Here is a 20,749-nt window from a genome sequence, read left to right on the forward strand (position 1 = left end):
TAGGGACACAGAGCCTCCCGGAGCCCCCAGTGCCTGTCGGCGAACTCCGCGACACCACGGTGAGCGAGGCCGCGGGAGGGCTCCGCCGTCTTAGAACGGCCGCCGCGTGGAACTGGGCCCTCTAGGTCCTGCCTTCCGCCGCCTCTTCGCCTGTAGGCGGGGTCTGCCGGGACGGCGCGCGGGGCTCCGCCTTCCTCGACCAATGGGAAGGCCAGAAGCCTCCATGCTGGGTGTGGCTGAAGGGCAGGCCCCGCCTCGGCTCCTGGGAACCCGCCGGAGCGTGCAGGAGGGGGCGCCACTCCCCCAGACGTCGGCTGCGCGGCGCTCCGAGGCTATGGCTGCGCGGCCCGTCATTCTCGGCATCGACCTGGGCACTACGTCTGTGAAGGCGGCCTTGGTGGAGGCCGTGCCCGGCGACTCATCGGGGTTTGTGGTCCTGGCGAGCTGTGCCCGGGCTGCGCGGGCCGAGGCGGCGGCCCAGAGCGCGGCTGCAGGGCCCCAGGTGAGGCAGTGTCCTGGAGCGGCGCCGCCTCGGGAGCCGCTCTCGTGCTCTTCAGAGGAGGCCTCCTCGACACCCATCTTCTCCAAAGAAGTGTCCCTGGTTTCTCCAGCCTGCCTGGCCTCTGCCTGCCTGCTGTAGCTCCTTCTGGTCCGTTAGGCTTCGTCCCAGGAGCTTTTCCCACCTGCTGACCCCGATCCGGCTCCCTGGCGTCTGGGGGCCTTGCTTAATGGCGCTCTATCCCCGTGCTCTCCGCCTTCCACTTTCTGTACTTTGATCTGGGGAAATTGCTCTCCTTGTGTGACCTCGGGCCTCCCTCTTGTTCTTGACCCCTCTGAACCTCACACCTGCCGGTATCCTCAAGTTCAGGATTCAGTCTGTTCCCCGGGGCAGAATTTGGGTTTTCCTCAGGAACTAGGACTGTGGAATCAGGGCCTAGGCGGCTCTTCTCGTTGGGCAGGTGGACTGGGGAATTCAAACACTTGGTCAGCAAAGATACCAGGACCCAAAGGCTGAGACACCTTGGAGGAAGGACTGCTCAGACAGAGACAGGAGAAGAAGATCGGACGGATCATTATACATTAAAACTAGTGTCTAGTGAAAGCTACAGGGTAGAAATGGAGAATTTCGCCACAGTGGGATCTGTTTGGAGATGTGGGTTCAGGAAGAGCATCAGTTCTTAGAGCTGGATTCCATTAATTCTCTGAAAAAGGTAGCTCTATGTTCAGTTAATTGACAATAGAAATTAGTATCCAGGAACTTTCTGTGTACCTTATTACTTTTTTTTTTTCTGGATTTCTGCTTCTTCTCCCAGTTGAAATAGGTGGCCTCCTTAAGGCGCTTTCCAGCCCTGACCCTGAGTTTTCTAAGCCCCACTCCCAAGGGCTTGTTTTTCACAATCTTTTGCCACTTACCTAGACTCAGTTCTTTAGGGTTCAGAGTCCGTCTTGCTCAGAAACATTTCAGAGGGTAAAGAGTTCAGGAGCACTTTGCATTTTCATAGAGACTCAAACTTAGTTTGATGAGGGCATCAGGGTATTTTAGAATGATTATTTCACCACATGGACTATGAAATGGAGGCATGTTCAGCTCTGACCTTGTGGGGGTAAGCGGCAGAGCTGGGATTACAGGGAGTAGGTTTAGGCACTGCCCTTTTTTCTTGAAATAAAGCCACTTTTTTTTTTTTTTTTTTTAAGTGGGCTTCCTGCTCAGCGTGGAGCCCAGTGGCGGGGCTTGAATTCACAACCCTGAGATCAAGACCTGGGCTTGAGATCAAGAGTTGGATATCCAGCTTAACGAACTGAGCCACCCAGGGGCCCCAAAACAGGGTCACTTCTTGAAAACTACTTTCCCCGCTTTGCACAGCCTACAGCGGGCTGTTCTGTGTTTACAGGCACACCATGTGCCACACCTGACTAATGAGGGGTTTAGGAGAGGCCAGGAATAGCCGCCCCCCTTGCATCCTCCACGTGTGTTTTGTGCTCTGGGACAAACAGTATTGCTGTAATTTATAGCAAGATTTCTCAGCCTTGGCACTGTTCATACCTTGGGTTAGATGATTCTTTGTTGTGGGGAGATGTCTTGTGCATTGTAGGATATTCCGCTGGCCTTTATGTACTACATGCCAATAGACCCTTCTACCCAGTTGTGACACCCCAAAATGTCTCCATGTTGCCAAATGTACCCTAGGGGACAAACCACCCCTGGGGTGAGGACCACTGAGCTACAGAAATGCCTGATGACTCTCCTTTCCTTTTCCTTCCATACTTTTTACTCTTAAGAAGTAGTGTATACACCAAGGTCAAGCTTGGCGGCTGTATGGAAAGTCAGGCTTTTAGGTATTTGCAACTTTAAAATACCAGGATTTTTGAGGGAATCTCTGTGACCCTTTCTGAGTTACTAATTTCTTCTTTCTAGGCCTCAGTTTCCTCATCTGTAAAGAGGGGTGTGGGGGGGCGCCTGGGTGGCTCAGTTGGTTAAGGGACTGCCTTCGGCTCAGGTCATGATCCTGAAGTCCCGGGATTGAGTCCTGCATCGGGCTCCCTGCTCGGCGAGGAACCTGCTTCTCCCTCTGACCCTCCGCCCTCTCATGTGCTCTCTCTCTCATTCTCGTTCTCTCAAATAAATAAATAAATCTTAAAAAAAAAAAGAGGGGTGTGGGGGAGGAAGGTTGAATGAATTTCTAAGTTCTTTCTCAAATCTAAAGTTTTAGGATTTCATTTGGTTGTAGAGGGATGGATATTCTGAACCAAGGAATGGGGGCAGCACTTTTCCTATTACAGTGTGGGTATACCCATTGTCTGAGAGCTACTCCCTGATCACATTCACCACTAAAACTCGAACTAATTGCTGAACACTGACTGCCCCCTTGTCTTCACTTCCACCTGGCCCATTTCCCTCCTCCACCATCCCCACCTATGCAACTCACCCACCCTGGGCCCATTTGAAACAGTGGCTCCTCTGTCTTGGATTGATGCACTGTCTGAGGCTGTGTGGGAATTCTTTAGCAGCATCCAAAAGGAATTCTAGCCACAAATGTGACCCACACCTGTAATTTTCAGTTTTCTAGTATTAAAAGTAACACTTGAAATTAATTTTAATTGCATATTTTAGTCCAATGTATCCAATGTACTATCATTTCTATTTTTTATTAAAATTTTTTATTGTTATGTTAATCACCATGCATTACATCATTAGTTTCTGATGTAGTGTTCCATGATTCATTGTTTGTGCATAACGCCCAGTGCTCCACGCAGAACGTGCCCTCTTTAATACCCATCACCAGGCTGACCCATCCCCCCACCCCCCTCCCCTCTAGAACCCTCAGTTTGTTTTTCAGAGTCCGTCGTCTCTCATGGTTTGTCTCCCCCTCCGATTTACCCCCCTTCATTCTTCCCCTCCTGCTATCTTCTTTTTTTTGGTTTCTTACCATATATTGCATTATTTGTTTCAGATGTACAGATCTGTGATTCAACAATCTTGCACAATTCACAGCGCTCACCATAGCACATACCCTCCCTGATGTCTATCACCCAGCCACCCCATCCCTCCCACCCCCCACCACTCCAGCAACCCTCAGTTTGTTCCCTGAGATTAAGAATTCCTCATATCACTGAGGTCATATGATACATATCTTTCTCTGATTGACTTATTTCACTCAGCATAACACCCTCCAGTTCCAACCATGTTGTTGCAAATGGCAAGAGCTCATTCCTTTTGATGGCTGCAAAATATTCCATTGTATATATATATATATCGCATCTTTTTTTTAAAAAAGATTTATTTATTTATTTTGAGAGACTGAGAATGAGAGAGAGAGAGAGAGAGCACATGAGAGAGGGGAGGGTCAGAGGGAGAAGCAGACTCCCCGACAAGCAGGGAGCCCGATGCAGGACTCGATCCCGGGACTCCAGGATCATGACCTGAGCCGAAGGCAGTCGCTTAACTGACTGAGCCACCCAGGCGCCCTATATCACATCTTCTTTATCCATTCATCTGTGGATGGACATCTTGGCTCTTTCCACAGTTTGGATACTGTGGACATTGCTGCTGTAAACATTGGGGTGCACATACCCCTTCAGATCCCTACATTTGTATCTTTGTGGTAAATACTCGGTAGTGCAATTGCTGGATTGTATGGTAGCTCTATTTTCAACTTTTTGAGGAACCTCCATACTGTTTTCCAGAGTGGTTGCACCAGCTTGCATTCCCACCAACAGTGTAGGAGGGTTCCCCTTTCTCCACATCCCTGCCAAGATCTGTCGTTTCCTGACTTGTTAATTGTAGCCATTCTGACTGGTCTGAGGTGGTATCTCATGGAGGTTTTGATTTGGATTTCCCTGATGCAGAGCGATGTTGAGCACTTTTTCATGTGCCTGTTGGCCATTTGGATGTCTTCTTTGGAAAATTGTCTGTTCATGTCTTCTGCCCATTTCTTGATTGGATTATTTGTTCTTTGGGTGTTGAGTTTGGTAAATTCTTTATAGATTTTGGATACTAGCCCTTTATTGGATATGTCATTTGCAGATATCTTCTCCCATTCTGTTGGTTGTCGTTGGGTTTTTTGGACTGTTCCTTTGGCTGTGCAAAAGCTTTTTAACTTGATGAAATCATTTTTGCCCTTGCTTCCCTTGCCTTTGGCGATGTTTCTAGGAAGAAGTTGCTGCGGCTTAGGTCGAAGAGGTTGCTGCCTGTGTTCTCCTTTAGGATTTTGGTGGACTCCTGTCTCACATTTAGGTCTTTCAACCATTTGGAATCTATTTTTGTGTGTGGTGTAAGGAAACGGTCCAGTTTCATTCTTCTGCATGTGGCTGTCCAATTTTCCCAACACCATTTGTTGAAGAGACTGTCTTTTTTCCATTGGACATTCTTTCCTGCTTTGTCAAAGATGAGTTGACCATAGAGTTGGGGGTCCATTTCTGGGCTCTCTCTTCTGTTCCATTGATCTATGTGTCTGTTTTTGTGCCAGTACCATACTGTCTTGATGACAGCTTTGTAATAGAGCTGGAAGTCCGGAATTGTGATGCCGCCAGCTTTGCTTTTCTTTTTCAACATTCCTCTGGCTATTAAGGGTCTCTTCTGGTTCCACACAAATTTTAGGATTATTTGTTCCATTTCTTTGAAAAAAGTGGATGGTATTTTGATGGGGATTGCATTGAATGTGTAGATTGCTCTAGGTAACATTGACATCTTCACAGTGTTTGTTCTTCCAATCCATGAACATGGAACGTTTTTCCATTTCTTTGTCTTCCTCAATGTCTTTCATGAGTATTTTATAGTTTTCTGAGTACAGATCCTTTGCCTCTTTGGTTAGATTTATTCCTAGGTATCTTATGGTTTTGGGTGCAATTGTAAATGGGATCGACTCCGTGATTTGTCTCTCTTCTGTCTTGTTGTTGGTGTATAGGAATGCCACTGATTTCTGTGCATTGATTTTATAGCCTGCCACTTTACTGAATTCCTGTATGAGTTCTAGCAGTTTTGGGGTGGAGTCTTTTGGGTTTTCCACATACAGTATCATATCATCTGCAAAGAGTGAGAGTTTGACTTCCTCCTTGCCGATTTGGATGCCTTTGATTTCTTTTTGTTGTCTGATTGCTGTGGCCAGGACTTCTAATACTATGTTGAATAACAGTGGTGAGAGTGGACATCCCTGCCGTGTTCCTGACCTTAGGGGGAAAGCTCTCAGTTTTTCCCCATTGAGAATGATATTCTCTGTAGGTTTTTCATAGATGGCTTTTATGATATTGAGGTATGTACCCTCTATCCCTATACTCTGAAGAGTTTTGATCAAGAAAGGATGCTGTACTTTTTCAAATGCTTGCTCTGCATCTATTGAGAGGATCATATGATTCTTGTTCTTTCTTTTGTTAATGTATTGTATCACATTGATTGATTTGCAGATGTTGAACCAACCTTGCAGCCCAGGGATAAATCCCACTTGGTCATGGTGAATAATCCTTTTCATGTACTGTTGGATCCTATTGGCTAGTATTTTGGTGAGAATTTTGCATCCATGTTCATCAAGGATATTGGTCTGTAATTCTCCTTTTTGTTGGGGTCTTTGGTTTGGGGATCAAGGTAATGGTGGCCTCAGAAAACGAGTTTGGAAGTTTTCCTTCCATTTCTATTTTTTGGAACAGTTTCAGGAGAATAGGTATTAATTCTTCTTTAAATGTCTGATAGAATTCCCCTGGGAAGCCATCTGGCCCTGGGCTTTTGTTTGTTGGGAGATTTCTGATGATGGCTTCAATTTCCTTAGTGGTTATAGGTCTGTTCAGGTTTTCTATTTCTTCTTGGTTCAATTTTGGTAGTTGATACATCTCTAGGAATGCACCCATTTCTTCCAGGTTATCTAATTTGCTGGCAGAGAGTTGCTCATAATATGTTCTTATAATTGTTTGTATTTCTTTGGTGTTGGTTGTGATCTCTCCTCTTTCATTCATGATTTTGTTGATTTGGGTCATTTCTCTCTTCTTTTTGATAAGTCTGGCCAGGGGTTTATCAATCTTGTTAATTCTTTCAAAAAAGTAGCTCCTAGTTTCGTTGATCTGTTCTGCTGTTCTTTTGGTTTCTAGTTCATTGATTTCTGCTGTGATCTTTATTATTTCTCTTCTCCTGCTGGGTTTAGGCTTTATTTGCTGTTCTTTCTCCAGCTCCTTTAGGTGTAGGGTTAGGTTGTGTATTTAAGACCTTTCTTGTTTCTTGAGAAAGGCTTGTATTGCTATATACTTTCCTCTCAGGACTGCCTTTGCTGCATCCCAAAGATTTTGGACAGTTGTGTTTTCATTTTCATTTGTTTCTATGAACTTTTTTAATTCTTCTTTAATTTCCTGGTTGACCCATTCATTCTTTAGTAGGATGCTCTTTAGCCTCCATGTATTTGAATTCTTTCCGACTTTCCTGTTGCGATTGAGTTCTAGTTTCAAAGCATTGTGGTTTGAAAATATGCAGGCAGTAATCCCAATCTCTTGGTACCAGTTGAGACCTGATTTGTGACCTAGGATGTGATCTATTTTGGAGAATGTTTCATGGGCACTAGAGGTGAATGTGTATTGCATTGCTTTCGGATGGAATGTTCTGAATATGTCTGTGAAGTCCATTTGGTCCAGTGTGTCATTTAAAGTCTTTATTTCCTTGTTGATCTTTTGCTTAGATGATCTGTCCATTTCAGTCAGGGGGGTGTTAAAGTCCCCCACTATTATTGTATTGTTGTCAGTGTGTTTCTTCGCTTTTGTTATTAATTGCCTTATATAATTGGCTGCTCCCATGTTCGGGGCATAGATATTTACAATTGTTAGATCTTCTTGTTGGATAGACCCTTTAAGTAGGATATAGTGTCCTTCCTCATCTCTTATTACAGTCTTTGTTTTAAAATCTAGTTTGTCTGATATAAGGATTGCCACCCCAGCTTTCTTTTGGTGTCCATTAGCATGGTAAATGGTTTTCCACCCCCTCACTTTCAATCTGGGGGTGTCTTTGGGTCTAAAATGAGTCTCTTGCAGACAGCATATGGATGGGTCTTGTTTTTTAATCCAATCTGATAGCCTGTGTCTTTTGATTGGGGCATTGAGCCCATTTACATTCAGGGTAACTATTGAAAGATATGAATTTTTTTTAAAGACTTTATTTATTTATTTGACAGAGACAGACACAGTGAGAGAGGGAACACAAGCAGGGGGAGTGGGAGAGGGAGAAGCAGGCTTCCCGCAGAGCAGGGAGCCCGATGTGGGGCTCCAATCCCAGGACCCTGGGATCATGACCTGAGCCGAAGGCAGATGCTTAACGACTGAGCCACCCAGGTGCTCCAGTTGAAAGATATGAATTTAGTGCCATTGTATTGCCTCTAAGGTGACTGTTACTGTATATTGTCTGTGTTCCTTTCTGGTCTATGCTGCTTTTAGGTTCTCTCTTTGCTTTGAGGACCCCTTTTAATATTTCTTGTAGGGCTGGTTTCGTGTTTGCAAATTCCTTTAGTTTTTCTTTGTCCTGGATGCTTTTTATCTCTCCTTCTATTTTCAATGACAGCCTAGCTGGATATAGTATTCTTGGCTGCATATTTTTCTCGTTTAGTGCTCTGAAGATATCATGCCAGTCCTTTCTGGCCTGCCAGGTCTCTGTGGATAGGTCTGTCGCCAATCTAATGTTTCTACCATTATAGGTTACATATCTCTTCTACCGAGCTGCTTTTAAGATTTTTCTCTTTGTCACTGAGACTCGTAAGTTTTACTATTAGATGTCGGGGTGTTGACCTATTTTTATTGATTTTGAGAGGGGTTTTCTGTGCCTCCTGGATTTTGATGCCTGTTTCCTTCCCCACATTAGGGAAGTTCTCTGCTATAATTTGCTGCAATATACCTTCTGCCCCTCTCTCTCTTTCTTCTTCTTCTGGGATCCTAATTATTCTAATGTTTCATCTTATCGTATCGCTTATCTCTCGAATTCTGCCCTCGTGATCCAGTAGTGGTTTATCTCTTTTCTCAGCTTCTTTATTTTCCATCATTTGGTCTTCTATATCGCTGATTCTCTCTTCTGCCTCATTTATCCTAGCAGTTAGTGCCCCCATTTTTGATTGCACCTCATCAATAGCCTTTTTGATTTCAACTTGGTTAGATTTTAGTTCTTTTATTTCTCCAGGAAGGGTTTCTCTAATAACTTCCATGCTTTTTTCAAGCCCAGCTAGTATCTTTAAAATCATGATTCTGAACTCTAGGTCCGATATCATACTAATGTCCATATTGAGTAGTTCCCTGGCAGACGGTACCACCTCTTTTTCTTTTTGTTGAGGTGATTTTTTTTGTCTTGTCATTTTGTCCAGAGGAGAATAGATGAATGAGAGAACAAAATGCTAACCGGTTTACAACGTCCCCAGAAAATATACTCTAAACAAAGCAGAAGAGACCTGAAACTGGGGGAAAAGTAAGGGAAAGAAAGAAAAAAGAAAGAGAGAGAGAGAGAGAGAGAAAGGTAAAGATAAAAACAAACAAAAACAGAACAAAACAAAAAAAATATGATCAAATATGATCAGGCTGGTTCATAGATCAGTGCCACACACTAGATTTTGGGTGTATTTTGGTCTGTTAGAAGAAAGTGACTCCTAAAATTTTAAAGAAAGACTTATATATGTACAAAATAAGGGTTGATACGATGAAGGGATGGAATATGACTGTAAAAATGAAAATTATAAAAAATTTTAAAAAAGGAATTGATCAGAAGGTGCTTGAAAAAATAAAGAGGATAAAAAAAAAGAAAGAAAGAAAAGGGAAGAGAATGTGATCAGGCATGAGAATGGAAAAAAGGCATACACTAGAGATTTAGGATATATTTTGATATGTTAGAAGAAACTATTTCAAAATTTTAAAGAGAGAGCAACTTACATATATATATGTATATATGCCAAAAATAAAGGTAACTACTATGAAGGGATAGAATATGACTCTACAAATCAAAAATAAAAATGTTTTTTAAAAAAAGGGATTGATAAGATGTTGGTTGGAAAAGGCAAAAAGAAAAATTCAAGAAAAGAAAAAAACAGTTAAAAAAATTAACTTTGAAAGACTAATGAATCATGGTAAAATAGCCATGAATTCTATGTGTAGTATTCACCTAGCGCTGGAGTTCTCCCGTTCTCCTTGATCAGTAAACTTGGTCTTGGCTGGTTGTTTGTGCTGATCTTCTGGGGGAGGGGCCTATTGCCGTGGTTCCCAAATGTCTTTGCCAGAGGCGGAACTGTCCCACCCTTGTCAGTCCGGGCTAAGCAATCTGCTCGGGTTTGCTCTTGGGAGCTTTTGTTCCCTGCAAGCTCTAGGTACAGCTTTGGAGGACGAGAGTGAAAATGGCGGCCTCCCAGTCTCTGCCTCGGAGGAGCCGAGAACTCGGGGCCCCGCTCCTCAGTGCACCCCCAGAGAAAAGCAGTCACTCCCGTGTCCCCGATCTCCGGCCGCACTGCGTGCTCACCCGGCCTGTGACCAAGCGTTTCTATCTCTAGCACCTGACCCCGTGTGGAGTCTCCAAACCCAGCAGATCCCTGCGGTGCGCTCCCGCGCTGCTCCTCCCGGGGGAGGGAGGGGAGTCTTCCCAGATCTGCCACTTGTTGGGTCCCTGCTGGAGGAGCAGTGGCCTGACTGTCACCGATCACAGTTTATGGCAACCCCGAGCTGAGAACCCGCGCCTCCGCTCCGTCTCTGCAGCCGGCCCCCCCCCCCCCCCCCCGATTTTGTGCTATGCGCCTCTAGCATTTGCCAGAAGTGGCTGACGGAGGCCCCCTCCCCCGCCATCTATCCTCCCGAATATCGCCTCGGATTCACTTCTCCGCACATCCTACCTTTCAGAAAGTGGTCACTTTTCTGTTCAGAGAGTTGTTGCTATTCTTTTCTTCGATCCCCTGTTGAGTTCGTAGGTGTTCAGAATGGTTTGATCCTTATCCAGCTGAATTCCTGAGACCAGACGAAATCCAGGTCTCCTACTCCTCCGCCATCTTCCTCCCTTCGCTATCATTTCAATATATATTAATTAATATAAAATTATTAATAAGATATTGTGTATTTTTTCATATTAAATCTGCAGTCTGGTATGTATTTTATACTCCCAACACATCTCAATTCAGGTGCACAGCTATGCACCTCCTCTCTGCTGGTCTCTCACTGCCCAGTCAGTTCTGCCATAGTCTCTCCCATATATAAAGAGTCCTATTAGAATCTGGGGCTGCACCCTCAGGAAGATGATTTGTGCTGTCTTTGCACTCCTTCCCCCATCCTACCCATCCTCACCTTCCTTTTTTTCTGCTCCTTTATTCATGCTTGTTTGGAACCTAAAGTTCCCCTGCCCAAGGCTGGCAGACTGACAGGGCAAGTGAGGGGTTTGTCCCAAGGAGGCGAAGACAGTGTTCTGCCTTGGGCAGGGTAGCCTGGGGCTTGAGTTTTCCGTGGGTCCTTCTAGTTGTTAAGTATAAGTTTATTTTGTGCCTTCAGACAGTTTGTGTGCCAGAAACATTTTACTTTGGTTGAAATAAAAATAAGTATTCAATTTATTAAATTCAGAACCCTAGTTCTTAAGCTTTTAAATTTAGCCTATAAAGCTGTTTTCATTTTGTTTAAAGATTTTATTTATTTATTTGAAAGAGAGAGACACAGCGAGAGAGGGAACACAAGCAGGGAGAGTGGGAGAGGGAGAAGCAGGCTTCCCGTGGAGCAGGGAGCCCGATGCGGGGCTCGATCCCAGGACCCTGGGACCATGACCTGAGCTGAAGGCAGACGCTTAACAACTGAGCCACCCAGGCGCCCAAAGCTGTTTTCATTTATAAGTCTAACATGTAACTATCAATTTTGAGGACCTTTGAATAATAATGCCATTTCAGTTAAGTACCTTAGTTATACATTAGTTATACACACACACACACACGTATTGTAGTTGCCTGACCCAAAGCTTTTCAGAACACTTAAATAATTCTTGTAAATCTAATAAGTTAAATGGATAGCTTTGTAAACTTTAAATGTTTTATATGTTTAAAATCCTTTTATAGGGTGCCCGGGTGGCTCAGTTGGTCAGGCGACTGCCTTTGGCTCAGGTCATGATCCTGGAGTCCCAGGATCGAGTCCCGCCTCCGGCTCCCTGCTCAGCAGGGAGTCTGCTTCTCCCTCTGACCTTCTCCCCTCTCATGCTCTCTCTCTACCATTCTCACTCTTAATAAATAAGTAAAAATCTTTATAAAAAAAATCCTTTTATAAATGTACAGTAGTGAGATTTGAATTTATAATCACAAATCTAGATCAGTTACTCAATTACAGAGGTAACCTAGGCCAAATTCTCTTAAACATATAAATTTACCTAAAATACCAAATACTCAGAAGTTTCTTTAAGCACAAATGTTAATCAGATAGGTATGACTCTTTTAAACATGCATATTTAATTCTTGATTTTGAATTCTTTGATATCTACTTAATCATGGGGCTCAGTTGGCTAAGTGTTCGACTTTTGATCTCAGCTCAGGTCTTGATCTCAAGGTCATTCCACACTGGGTGTGGAATCTACTTGAAATCTACTTAATCATCGAGAAAACAATTATGTCATCTGGGTTGCTTTTCCAAGTGTATATTTTGTGGTGGCCTCCTTAGTTTTTTGAGACTTCTTACTGATTAGAGGCATCTCCTGGGATGGGATGGGATCTTGGAGTCCGATTTCTAGTCTTTAACAGGGACTTCATAATTTGAAAGAAGAGATGGTCATGGAACCTAAATGTTTTTTGGTGTGAGTCACCTACTTTTAATGTTACATTAGTCTGGACCTCCCACCCGTTTGGATTCACTGCTTAATTGGTTTTGGCATTTCGTTATCTCTAACATACCTAAATGTGTTTTCGCTTCTGATTCCAGAGACCTTTAACCTTTTTCAAATCCTGCATTCTATTCATATTTTTTCTCTTGGGACTTATAGATAATAGTATGCTGTTTGATTCTCCTTATTTCTCATGACTTTGTTTTTCAAGGTTATTCTGCCTAGAGAAATTCTTAAGGAGGCAGCAAATCAGAAGAAAAGGCAAATCAGGAAACGATGGTCCTGACTTTCTTGAATCTCATTTCCAGCCCCCAAAAATCTCTTTATACTATCAGTCTCTCTCTGGGTAGCTTATACCATTGCCTAATTAACCTTACGATGATGGTACTGTCCCATTCAGAGAGCCCGAGGTGCTCCGCATTGGCTTTAGGAGGAGCCCCTCACCCTGGGGCTCGAGGTCCCCCACTGGGCTCAGCCTGTCCTCTTTTATAGCCTCATCTCCTGCCAGCCCCTTGCATGGACCATCTCCCTGACACTCTGCCCAGGTATTCTGGACCATCTCCCTGACATTACCTCCTTGCCTGCCTTGCCTAGTGGGTGTTTTGTTTCCGAGTCTAAGGCCTGGCCCTTTAGGCACTCAGGAAATGTTTGCCACATGGATGAACTAAAGTCCAAGTAGAAGCTAGAGCTTGTCCCAAAGTGCTTTAGTCCATGAGGCCTTGCTTGGCTACAACTTTCCTGCCAGGTTTCTCCCTGCTGTGTTCCATCCTTCCCTTACCCCAACCCTCCGTGTGCCTTGTGATAGACCCTTAACTTCTTCTTCCGTTACGGTCTTTCCTGTGTTTTGCTGTCCTCCCTGCTAGACTGTCCATTCCTCTATGGCAGAAGCAGTGCTTTCCCCAGCTCAGACTCACCCACAGTGGAGAGCAGAGCCTTGGCCATTTCTGAACCTAATCTGCAGCAGCGCCTCACCTGTGCGGGGAGGGAGTGGAGTCTTGATCACCACATTCCTGCTCCAGGCCCTGCTGGAGGTGGTGGAGAACCCTCAGTCCCACATGGCACCCCTGAGGCCAGTCAGTGGGTCCTGGAAGGGACCCCAGTGCAATTAGCTCGGCAGCTACTACCCAGGAAACTCCTGGAGGCCTCTGTCCTCCTCCCTCCTGTCTGTGTGCCCCTGCCCACCATGTCCTGTTCTGTTTCCAGGGGCGGGAGCAGGATGTGAGCAGAATCATCCAAGCCCTAAATGAGTGCCTTGCTGCCCTTCCTCGGCAGCTGCTCCAGGACGTCTGTGGCATTGGAGTGTCAGGACAAATGCATGGAGTCATGTTTTGGAAAACAGGCCAAGGTATGCTGGGCCCTGGGGATGATTTTGTGCTCCTAGCAATCACTGTGGGATAGTAAAGTCCTGCAGAGGACTCTCCTCTGAAGGATCAGGTCACCCTGAAGTGGGAACGAAGTGGCCTACACGGCCTCTTGTATTTTGTGTGCATCCTTTCTCGTACAAATGTGTAAGGAGTAAGCGAACTCTCCACTCACACACTGTCCATAAATAGGGTGAGGGAAAAGCGAGTTCTCTCAGATTCTCTGTAGGATTCAGTGGAGTGGATTTTCCACAACTTTCTCTTTATTTCTGTTGGTGTCTCAGAGCATCAAATGCAGACAGCTAAGGATTAGTGTAGTTGAAGGAGATGCCAAGACACAGAGGAAACTTGAATTTGGGCATAATGTTTGTTGTTTGCCATAATCACAGATGTTTGTGATTTTTAAATTTCAGGGCATCCTTTTTATGGGCTCCAGGTGCTGAGTTTTATTTAGTTGGTCGTCTTCTATCAGGTCTACCACATGCAGAAGTAGGTGACCTGTTCTGTTTGGCCTCCAGGAGGAGGCTTATTAAGCCAGCAAAATAACAATGAGTACTTTACATGCTTAGTCCTGGGCTAAAAGTGTTACCTGTATGATCTCATCAAACTTTCCCAACACCTTTATGATGTAGGTTACATTATTGTCCTCATTGTGCAGATGAAAAGTGGAGGTTCAGAGAAGTTAATATACTCAGGGTCAAATGGCAGCAAGTGGTGACTCCAGCTTTTGAACCCAGGTTGGTCTGACTTTAGACACTGAGCTCTTAAAGGCCTCTAGGAGGACCAGAGCTGTAGGTGGGTGCAGTAGTTCAATGAAGGGAGGAACTTCCCAAAAGAATGTCCAAGGAAGGATTAGGATGCTATGAGTTTCTGTTACAGCAAGCATTAAAAAGCCTTTTTTTAACTATTAAAAAATTCTATACAGACATAAAAGTAGGGAGAATATTATGAACCGACACATACCCATCACCCACCTTCAAAGCTACCAACATTTTATGGCAGGTATTTTAAGTAGAGGATGGATGGCTACTTTGGGGGCTGTAGTTCAGGGGATTTGAACATTGGATTCACTACTTTTTCCCTGGAGAGTTAGTGATTTCAGTTCTCCTGGGCCAAGTGAGTGGTGACCTGTCTCTCACCAGTGTGACAGATGTCTAGCGATGCATCCTTTGATCAGTCCCCAGGAGGGCCTGGGTGACTGTAGAAGCCGGTGCAGGATCTCTTGCTCCTTCCCTCCTTCTTGTCTGCCTGTTGTTAGGCTGTTTGGGAACCACAGGAGCTGCTTGGCTCTAATTAGTAGTTGGAGGAGAAGGCTGATTAGGGTGTTAGAGCTGGCCTCTCAGAGGGAGTCTAGGTTATAAAAGCTTTTTAAACTCCTTAATTTTGCATTAATAAGAATAAATGTCCTTTTAATACTAAAATCCTTCCTGAAGAGGACAACAGAGATCTAAAGATTGTGGTCTGGTCATACACCTCCCTTTCTGCCAGTTTCCTGGACTCTGTAACAACCATACAAACCATTGCCCACATTGTTGGAGAGAGCTGCTTAATATTTCATTGAGCCAGCCCACATGCCTCCTTGTTTTGTTTTCTGCTTCTGGGAAGGAGGGAAGCCACTCTTTGACGATGATAATACTTGCTTAGTAGAGTAGAGTGAATCATATTTGGAATCAAGTCATTGTGTTTTTAATGGTGGCCATAGATTAGTTTGGCTTCGGTACCTACAATATATAAGGCTCCATGCTAGACCCCACGGGAGACATAGATACGAGCAGACGAAGCCCTCATCCTCCAGGGCACAATCAAGGCCGTCAACACAGACAGGCACCAGTGAGCTGAGCAGAGAGCTAATTGCTTCCACAAGGGCACAGGCCAGCCAGCGGGCAGAGAGGAAAGGCAGTGAGAGTGTGTTCTGAGAGGCCTGTGGTTACACCTGTAGACTCCATTTCGAGGCTCAGTAATAGCAGGAGAGAAGTGGGGATCATAAAACCAAGCTAAAAGGCAAGCAGCCGACTAGGAGAAAACATTTGCTAGTGTGAATATGGGTACATAATAAAAAACCAAGAACAAAGAAAGGACAGGTGGCTCTGTGGAAAATGGGCAAAGGATACCGAGACGGGCAGTTCTAGAAGAGGAAATACAAGTGGCTAATAAGCACGTGAAGAGATGCTCAATGTCATTAGTAATTAGGGCAGTGCAGATGAAAACAACAAAGAGAGATCATTTTCTACCCACTGGATTATAAGAAATCAAAGTCTGAAAATACCAAGAGTTGGCAGATGGGGTGGAAAATTGGTTTTTTAAAATATGGTTGGTAGTAGTGTAAATTAGCGTAGCCGTTTGGAGGGCAGTTTGATGGGACCTGTTAAAAATAAGAGAGCTGCAATGACTCAGCAGCTCTGCTACTGGGAGTCTGCTCGGGAAAATTACTTTCACATGGATGTGCGTAAGGATGCCTACTCACAGTTGTTCTTTGCCTTCTTGTTATGGTAGTGAAAACTGGCATTTAACCTCAGGGGAATGGATGGATAAATGTTGGTGTGCCCGTGCTGCAGAAGGATATGCAGTAGTTAGAAAGAATAAAGTGCATTCACGTATACTGACATGGAAGGAACTCCAGAACATTTGTTGGATGATAAAAACAACGCCTAGAGAAAGAAATACAGTATAGTGCTATTTGTTTTTAAAAAACAGACAAAAATAAAATAAAGTCAACCAAACCAAACCCAATATGTTGTGTTTGTGCTATTTGTTTTTAAAAAACAGACAAAAACAAAATAAAGTCAACCAAACCAAACCCAATATGTAAAACTTTATTTAGATGGTTACCCACAAGGACTAACGGACAGGAAGGGGGCTGGGACCCAGGTGGGGATATAAGCAGGCCTTTGGCTTTATCTGTAGTATCTGAACATCTCATACTGAGAATTATCTGTAGTATCTGAACATCTCATACTGAGAATTATCTTTAATATCTGAACATCTCATACTGAGAATTATCTTTAATATCTGAACATCTCATACTGAGAATCCTGGTTCTACCACGTAGTAGCTATGTGACCTTTGGCAATTTTTTTTTAACTTTTCTGTGCTTCATTTTTCTTGTACAAAGGGAATAATTATCATACCTATGTGATAAGGCTATTATATAGATTCAGTGAATTAATATTTTTGAAGTGCTTTGAATACTACCTGGTACATGGTAAGAACTCCATATTTGTTTGATAATACAAACAAAATAAAAATGATAGTCCAAAATTTTTTTTTCTTTGAAAAAGGACCAGAGTTTTGAAGCAGATACAGGGGTTGAAAAAAGCTGTAGAGATCCAGGTTTAGGGCTGGGATAAGAATCCAGCTCGAAGTTTAAGTACAGATGTAGTATACAGTTAAGAAGGTGCACTGCCTTGAGGAGTCCTTCACCCCAAGTAAAACTTAATGTGCTTTAGGTGCATGATCTGTAACGTGCCTCTGCTTTTCTGGCTGTCGGCCAGGGATACCAAACAGAGACTGACAAGATCCCTTAGATCCTTTGCCCTGACCCATCTACCTGCAGCATGTGTCCCTAGACATTCTTATGGCCCACTTCCTTACTCCATTCAGGTCCCTCCTCCTTAGAGAGGACTTCCCTGATCACCTCCAAATATCTATCACTGCTGTATGTTTCTTCACAGCAATGAAAAGTATCTGGTATTATATATTTGCTTGTTTATAGTCTATATCCCTAGTGTATAAGCTTTATGAAAGTAGTGACTTTTCCTTGATCATTGCTGTATTCTCAGGGACTAGAACCAGTGCCTAATACATATTAGATATTTAATACACATGTCATTCAATCATGCAAGTATGAATGAATGAATGAATGGATGGATGGATGTTTCATGGCCTGGAACCCAGGGGGGAGGGGCAGTTAAGTCTCTTTCTTTGGTTCTTTTTTTTTTAAGATTTTATTTATTTATTTGACAGAGACACAGCGAGAAAGGGAACACAAGTGGGGGGGAGGGAGAAGCAGGCTCCCCGCCGAGCAGGGAGCCCGATGTGGGACTCGATTCCAGGACCCTGGGATCATGACCTGAGCTGAAGGCAGATGCTTGACAACTGAGCCACCCAGGTGCCCCTCTTTCTTTGGTTCTTAATGAATGTATTTATAAGAAAATGTAATGGTTTGGGCTCCCAAATCTGGGACTTGAGATCAGGTATAGCCATGAAACTGCTGCATGTGGGGCTTTGCCCTGCTTTGCTTCATGGCAGGCATTGTTCTCATCTGGAGGCCACCTCATGTCACATGGAGCCAGATTCCCATCTCTGTCCATTGGGTCTGGAGTGTTCTTGCTGCTGATAACTTTTCTCAACTGGCACTTAATGTCAACATTCTTTTCCCATTCTGCTGAAGTGGTTATATTAATATTTTGTGGAAGTGTGAGAAATCTCCCTTGTATGAGGAGAGGAGAGAACAAAAAATATGTGGGGGGGGTGTATTCTCTTTCTTTAAGACTGTTGGAAGTCTTAGACCATCAACAGAGTTTAGAAGGTAAAGGTTCATTTTCATTATTATCATCACTAACATTAATTGAGTCCTCACTGTGTCAGATACTGTTCTAAATGCTTTACATGTGTTAACTCATTTAATACACACAACCCTATACACACAACACGCACAACACACCCTAACCCTAACTCTAACCCTTCCCCTTGCTACTAGTTTGACAGCAGAGTCAACACATGGCAGGAAGAGATACCAGGACCCAGGAAAGAGTTATAAGTGTCCTCCACCCCTGGACTTCCAGATACACTTGCCACCAAGCTGCTGAACTAGCTTAACTGTTGACTCTCTCCCCCAAGATTGGTTTCAGAAGAATTGTAAGAGAAAAACACCAAGGAAAGGGGAGAACACTGTGAGAGAACCTAGGGTGATGGGGCTACTTGGAGTTGGTGTGTGTCGGTTGATGGTTTGGGTGTGGGGCAAGAGGCAACCAGCCTTGCCTGTGGGAGGATAAGGAACTGCTCGATCCCCTGGATTGTCATGGCTTTGGGACAAGCAGCACCTTGTCCATAGCAAGGTGTCTTCAGGAATAAAATCAAGGCAGTGGAGAAAAGCAGGTGTCTCTCCCCAAATCACAGGGCTGGTGACCTATAATCTAAGGATCCTCAAAACATTGTTTCATCCTGGGGGGCAGAGTGGAAGCCCTGACCTGAAGAGATGTTTTTCAGGGTGGGATGGGTTAGCTGTGGATTCACCCCAGGTCTCATCCATCCTCCCCAGACCTTTGGGAACTGGCAGGGACTGAGGTCTGGCTCATTTACACTGCCTGACAGAGTAGCCAATACTCCCAGAACAAAATGAGTTCAGGGACCAGGACAATAAGACATTTCAGGTTCACAGCTGTTTCACAAGAAAAAAATTGTGCTGGGTGATTTGATGGAGATTTTTTTTTTAGATTTATTTTAAAATTTATTTTAGAGAGGGAGAGAGGGAGAGAGAGCAAGTGTGAGTGGGGAAAGGGGCAGAGGGAGAGAATCTTCAAGCAGACTCCCCACTGAGCTCAGAGCCTGATATGGGGCTCGATCCCATGACCCATGAGATCATGACCTGAGCCGAAACCAAGAGTTGGATGCTCTTGGAGCCACCCAGGCACCCCAGATGGAGATTCTTTCAGAAGTAGAACTATTAGAATGGACAGTCTAAGAATTTAAAATTAGCCTGATGTACATACTAAAATATATGAAAGGAGAATATTAGCAAGAAACAATAAGAAGGAAACAAAAAAAAAACCAAGTAGAAATATTAGGTATAAAAAATAAAATGGTTGAAATAAAGAATGTAATAGATGGGATTAATAACAATGGATAGAACTTCAGAACAAATTAGAGAATGAAAGATGCAAATTTAGGAAACCTCTCAGAAGGAAGAAGAAAAGAACAAAGAAGTAGAAAATATAAAACAAAAGGTAAGATATTGAAGATACAAGTAGAAGCACTAGCATCTGACTACTAGGAGATCCAGAAAAGGAAAAATAAAAGTGGTAGAGGAGGAAATATTTGGAGAATTAATGGAGAAAATTTACTTACCATAATTGACAAAATAAGATGTAACAGTCTGGACCAAAGGTGCCCGTAGAATGTCAAAGAAGAGAGAGAAGGAAAACCTCACAGCTGGATATGTTATAGTGAACTTTTTAGGATTTCAGAGACAAAGAAAATTCCAAAAACTTACAGAGTGAAAAACCAGATCCTATATAAAAATTAGAAGCAGATTGACTAGATAGTTGTCAGCAGCCACATTCTATGTAAAAATGCAATGGAATCATATTTTGGTTTTCTATTGTTGCATAACAGACTACCTCCAAAACTCCATGACTTAAAACAGCAACTATTTTATCATATCTTGTATGATCTACTTCTACATATTGGATTGAGCTGCTCTACATGGGGTTGACGGAGGCTGCCTGGGAGTATTCACCTCATGGACAGACTGGTCTGGAGGGTTCCAGAGTGGCTCTCCTCAGTGCCTGATGCCTTGGTGGGGAAGGCTGGAAGGCTAGACTCAGCTGAGGATGAACTGCTAGATGCCTGCATGTGATTTCTCCACATAGTTTCTCCAGCGTGGTGGCCTCAGGGTAGTGGGACTTCTTACGTGGTGGCTGGCTTCCCCCAGAGTGAGTGCTCCAGGAGGCTCTGGTGGGAGCTGCAAGTCTTCTTATGACCTAGACTTGGCAGTCCTAGGATGTCACTCCCCCCACATTCTCTTGCTCTCGCAAATCATCAAGGCCAACCTAGATTTGAGGAAAGAGGATTTAGACTCTACCCCTTAATGGGAGGAGTAGCAAGGAATTTGTGGCAATCTATCACAGATCCACAAAGTGTTTTTAAGTATCGAAGAAAGGGAACTTGAGAACCTAGAATATCACAGCCATCCTTCAAAAATATTCTGAGCCATGTAGGCTTCTAGATGCTTTGCCACAGAACGAACTACACTGGAACTAGTTTGGGGTAAAATATTTAAATAAGAGCAGAGGAAAAAAAAAACTAGATTTTAAGAGATAAATGAGAAAAATTAAGTAAAGATGGCCAGATTCCTGAGTAAAGTTTGATGTCTAAAAATCAATTAGCTAAGACCAAA

General features: G+C 43.8%; 1 protein-coding gene across 1 annotated transcript in view; it reads left to right on the forward strand.

Moving 5' to 3' along the window:
• The first annotated feature begins 95 nt into the window (after positions 1-95).
• SHPK (sedoheptulokinase) overlaps positions 96-20,749 on the forward strand; it is a 30,947-nt gene continuing 10,293 nt past the window's right edge. Inside the window, exons 1-2 of the mRNA XM_025851577.2 lie at positions 96-502; positions 13,475-13,616. Coding sequence (XP_025707362.2) covers positions 203-502; positions 13,475-13,616 — 442 coding nt within the window. The 5' untranslated portion in view covers positions 96-202. The remainder of the gene's footprint in view (positions 503-13,474; positions 13,617-20,749) is intronic.

Source organism: Callorhinus ursinus, unplaced genomic scaffold, assembly GCF_003265705.2.
Source record: "Callorhinus ursinus isolate GAN/ISIS: 27379988/994484 unplaced genomic scaffold, GSC_fseal_2.0 scaffold133, whole genome shotgun sequence".
In the NCBI taxonomy this organism is placed as follows: Eukaryota; Metazoa; Chordata; class Mammalia; order Carnivora; family Otariidae; genus Callorhinus; species Callorhinus ursinus.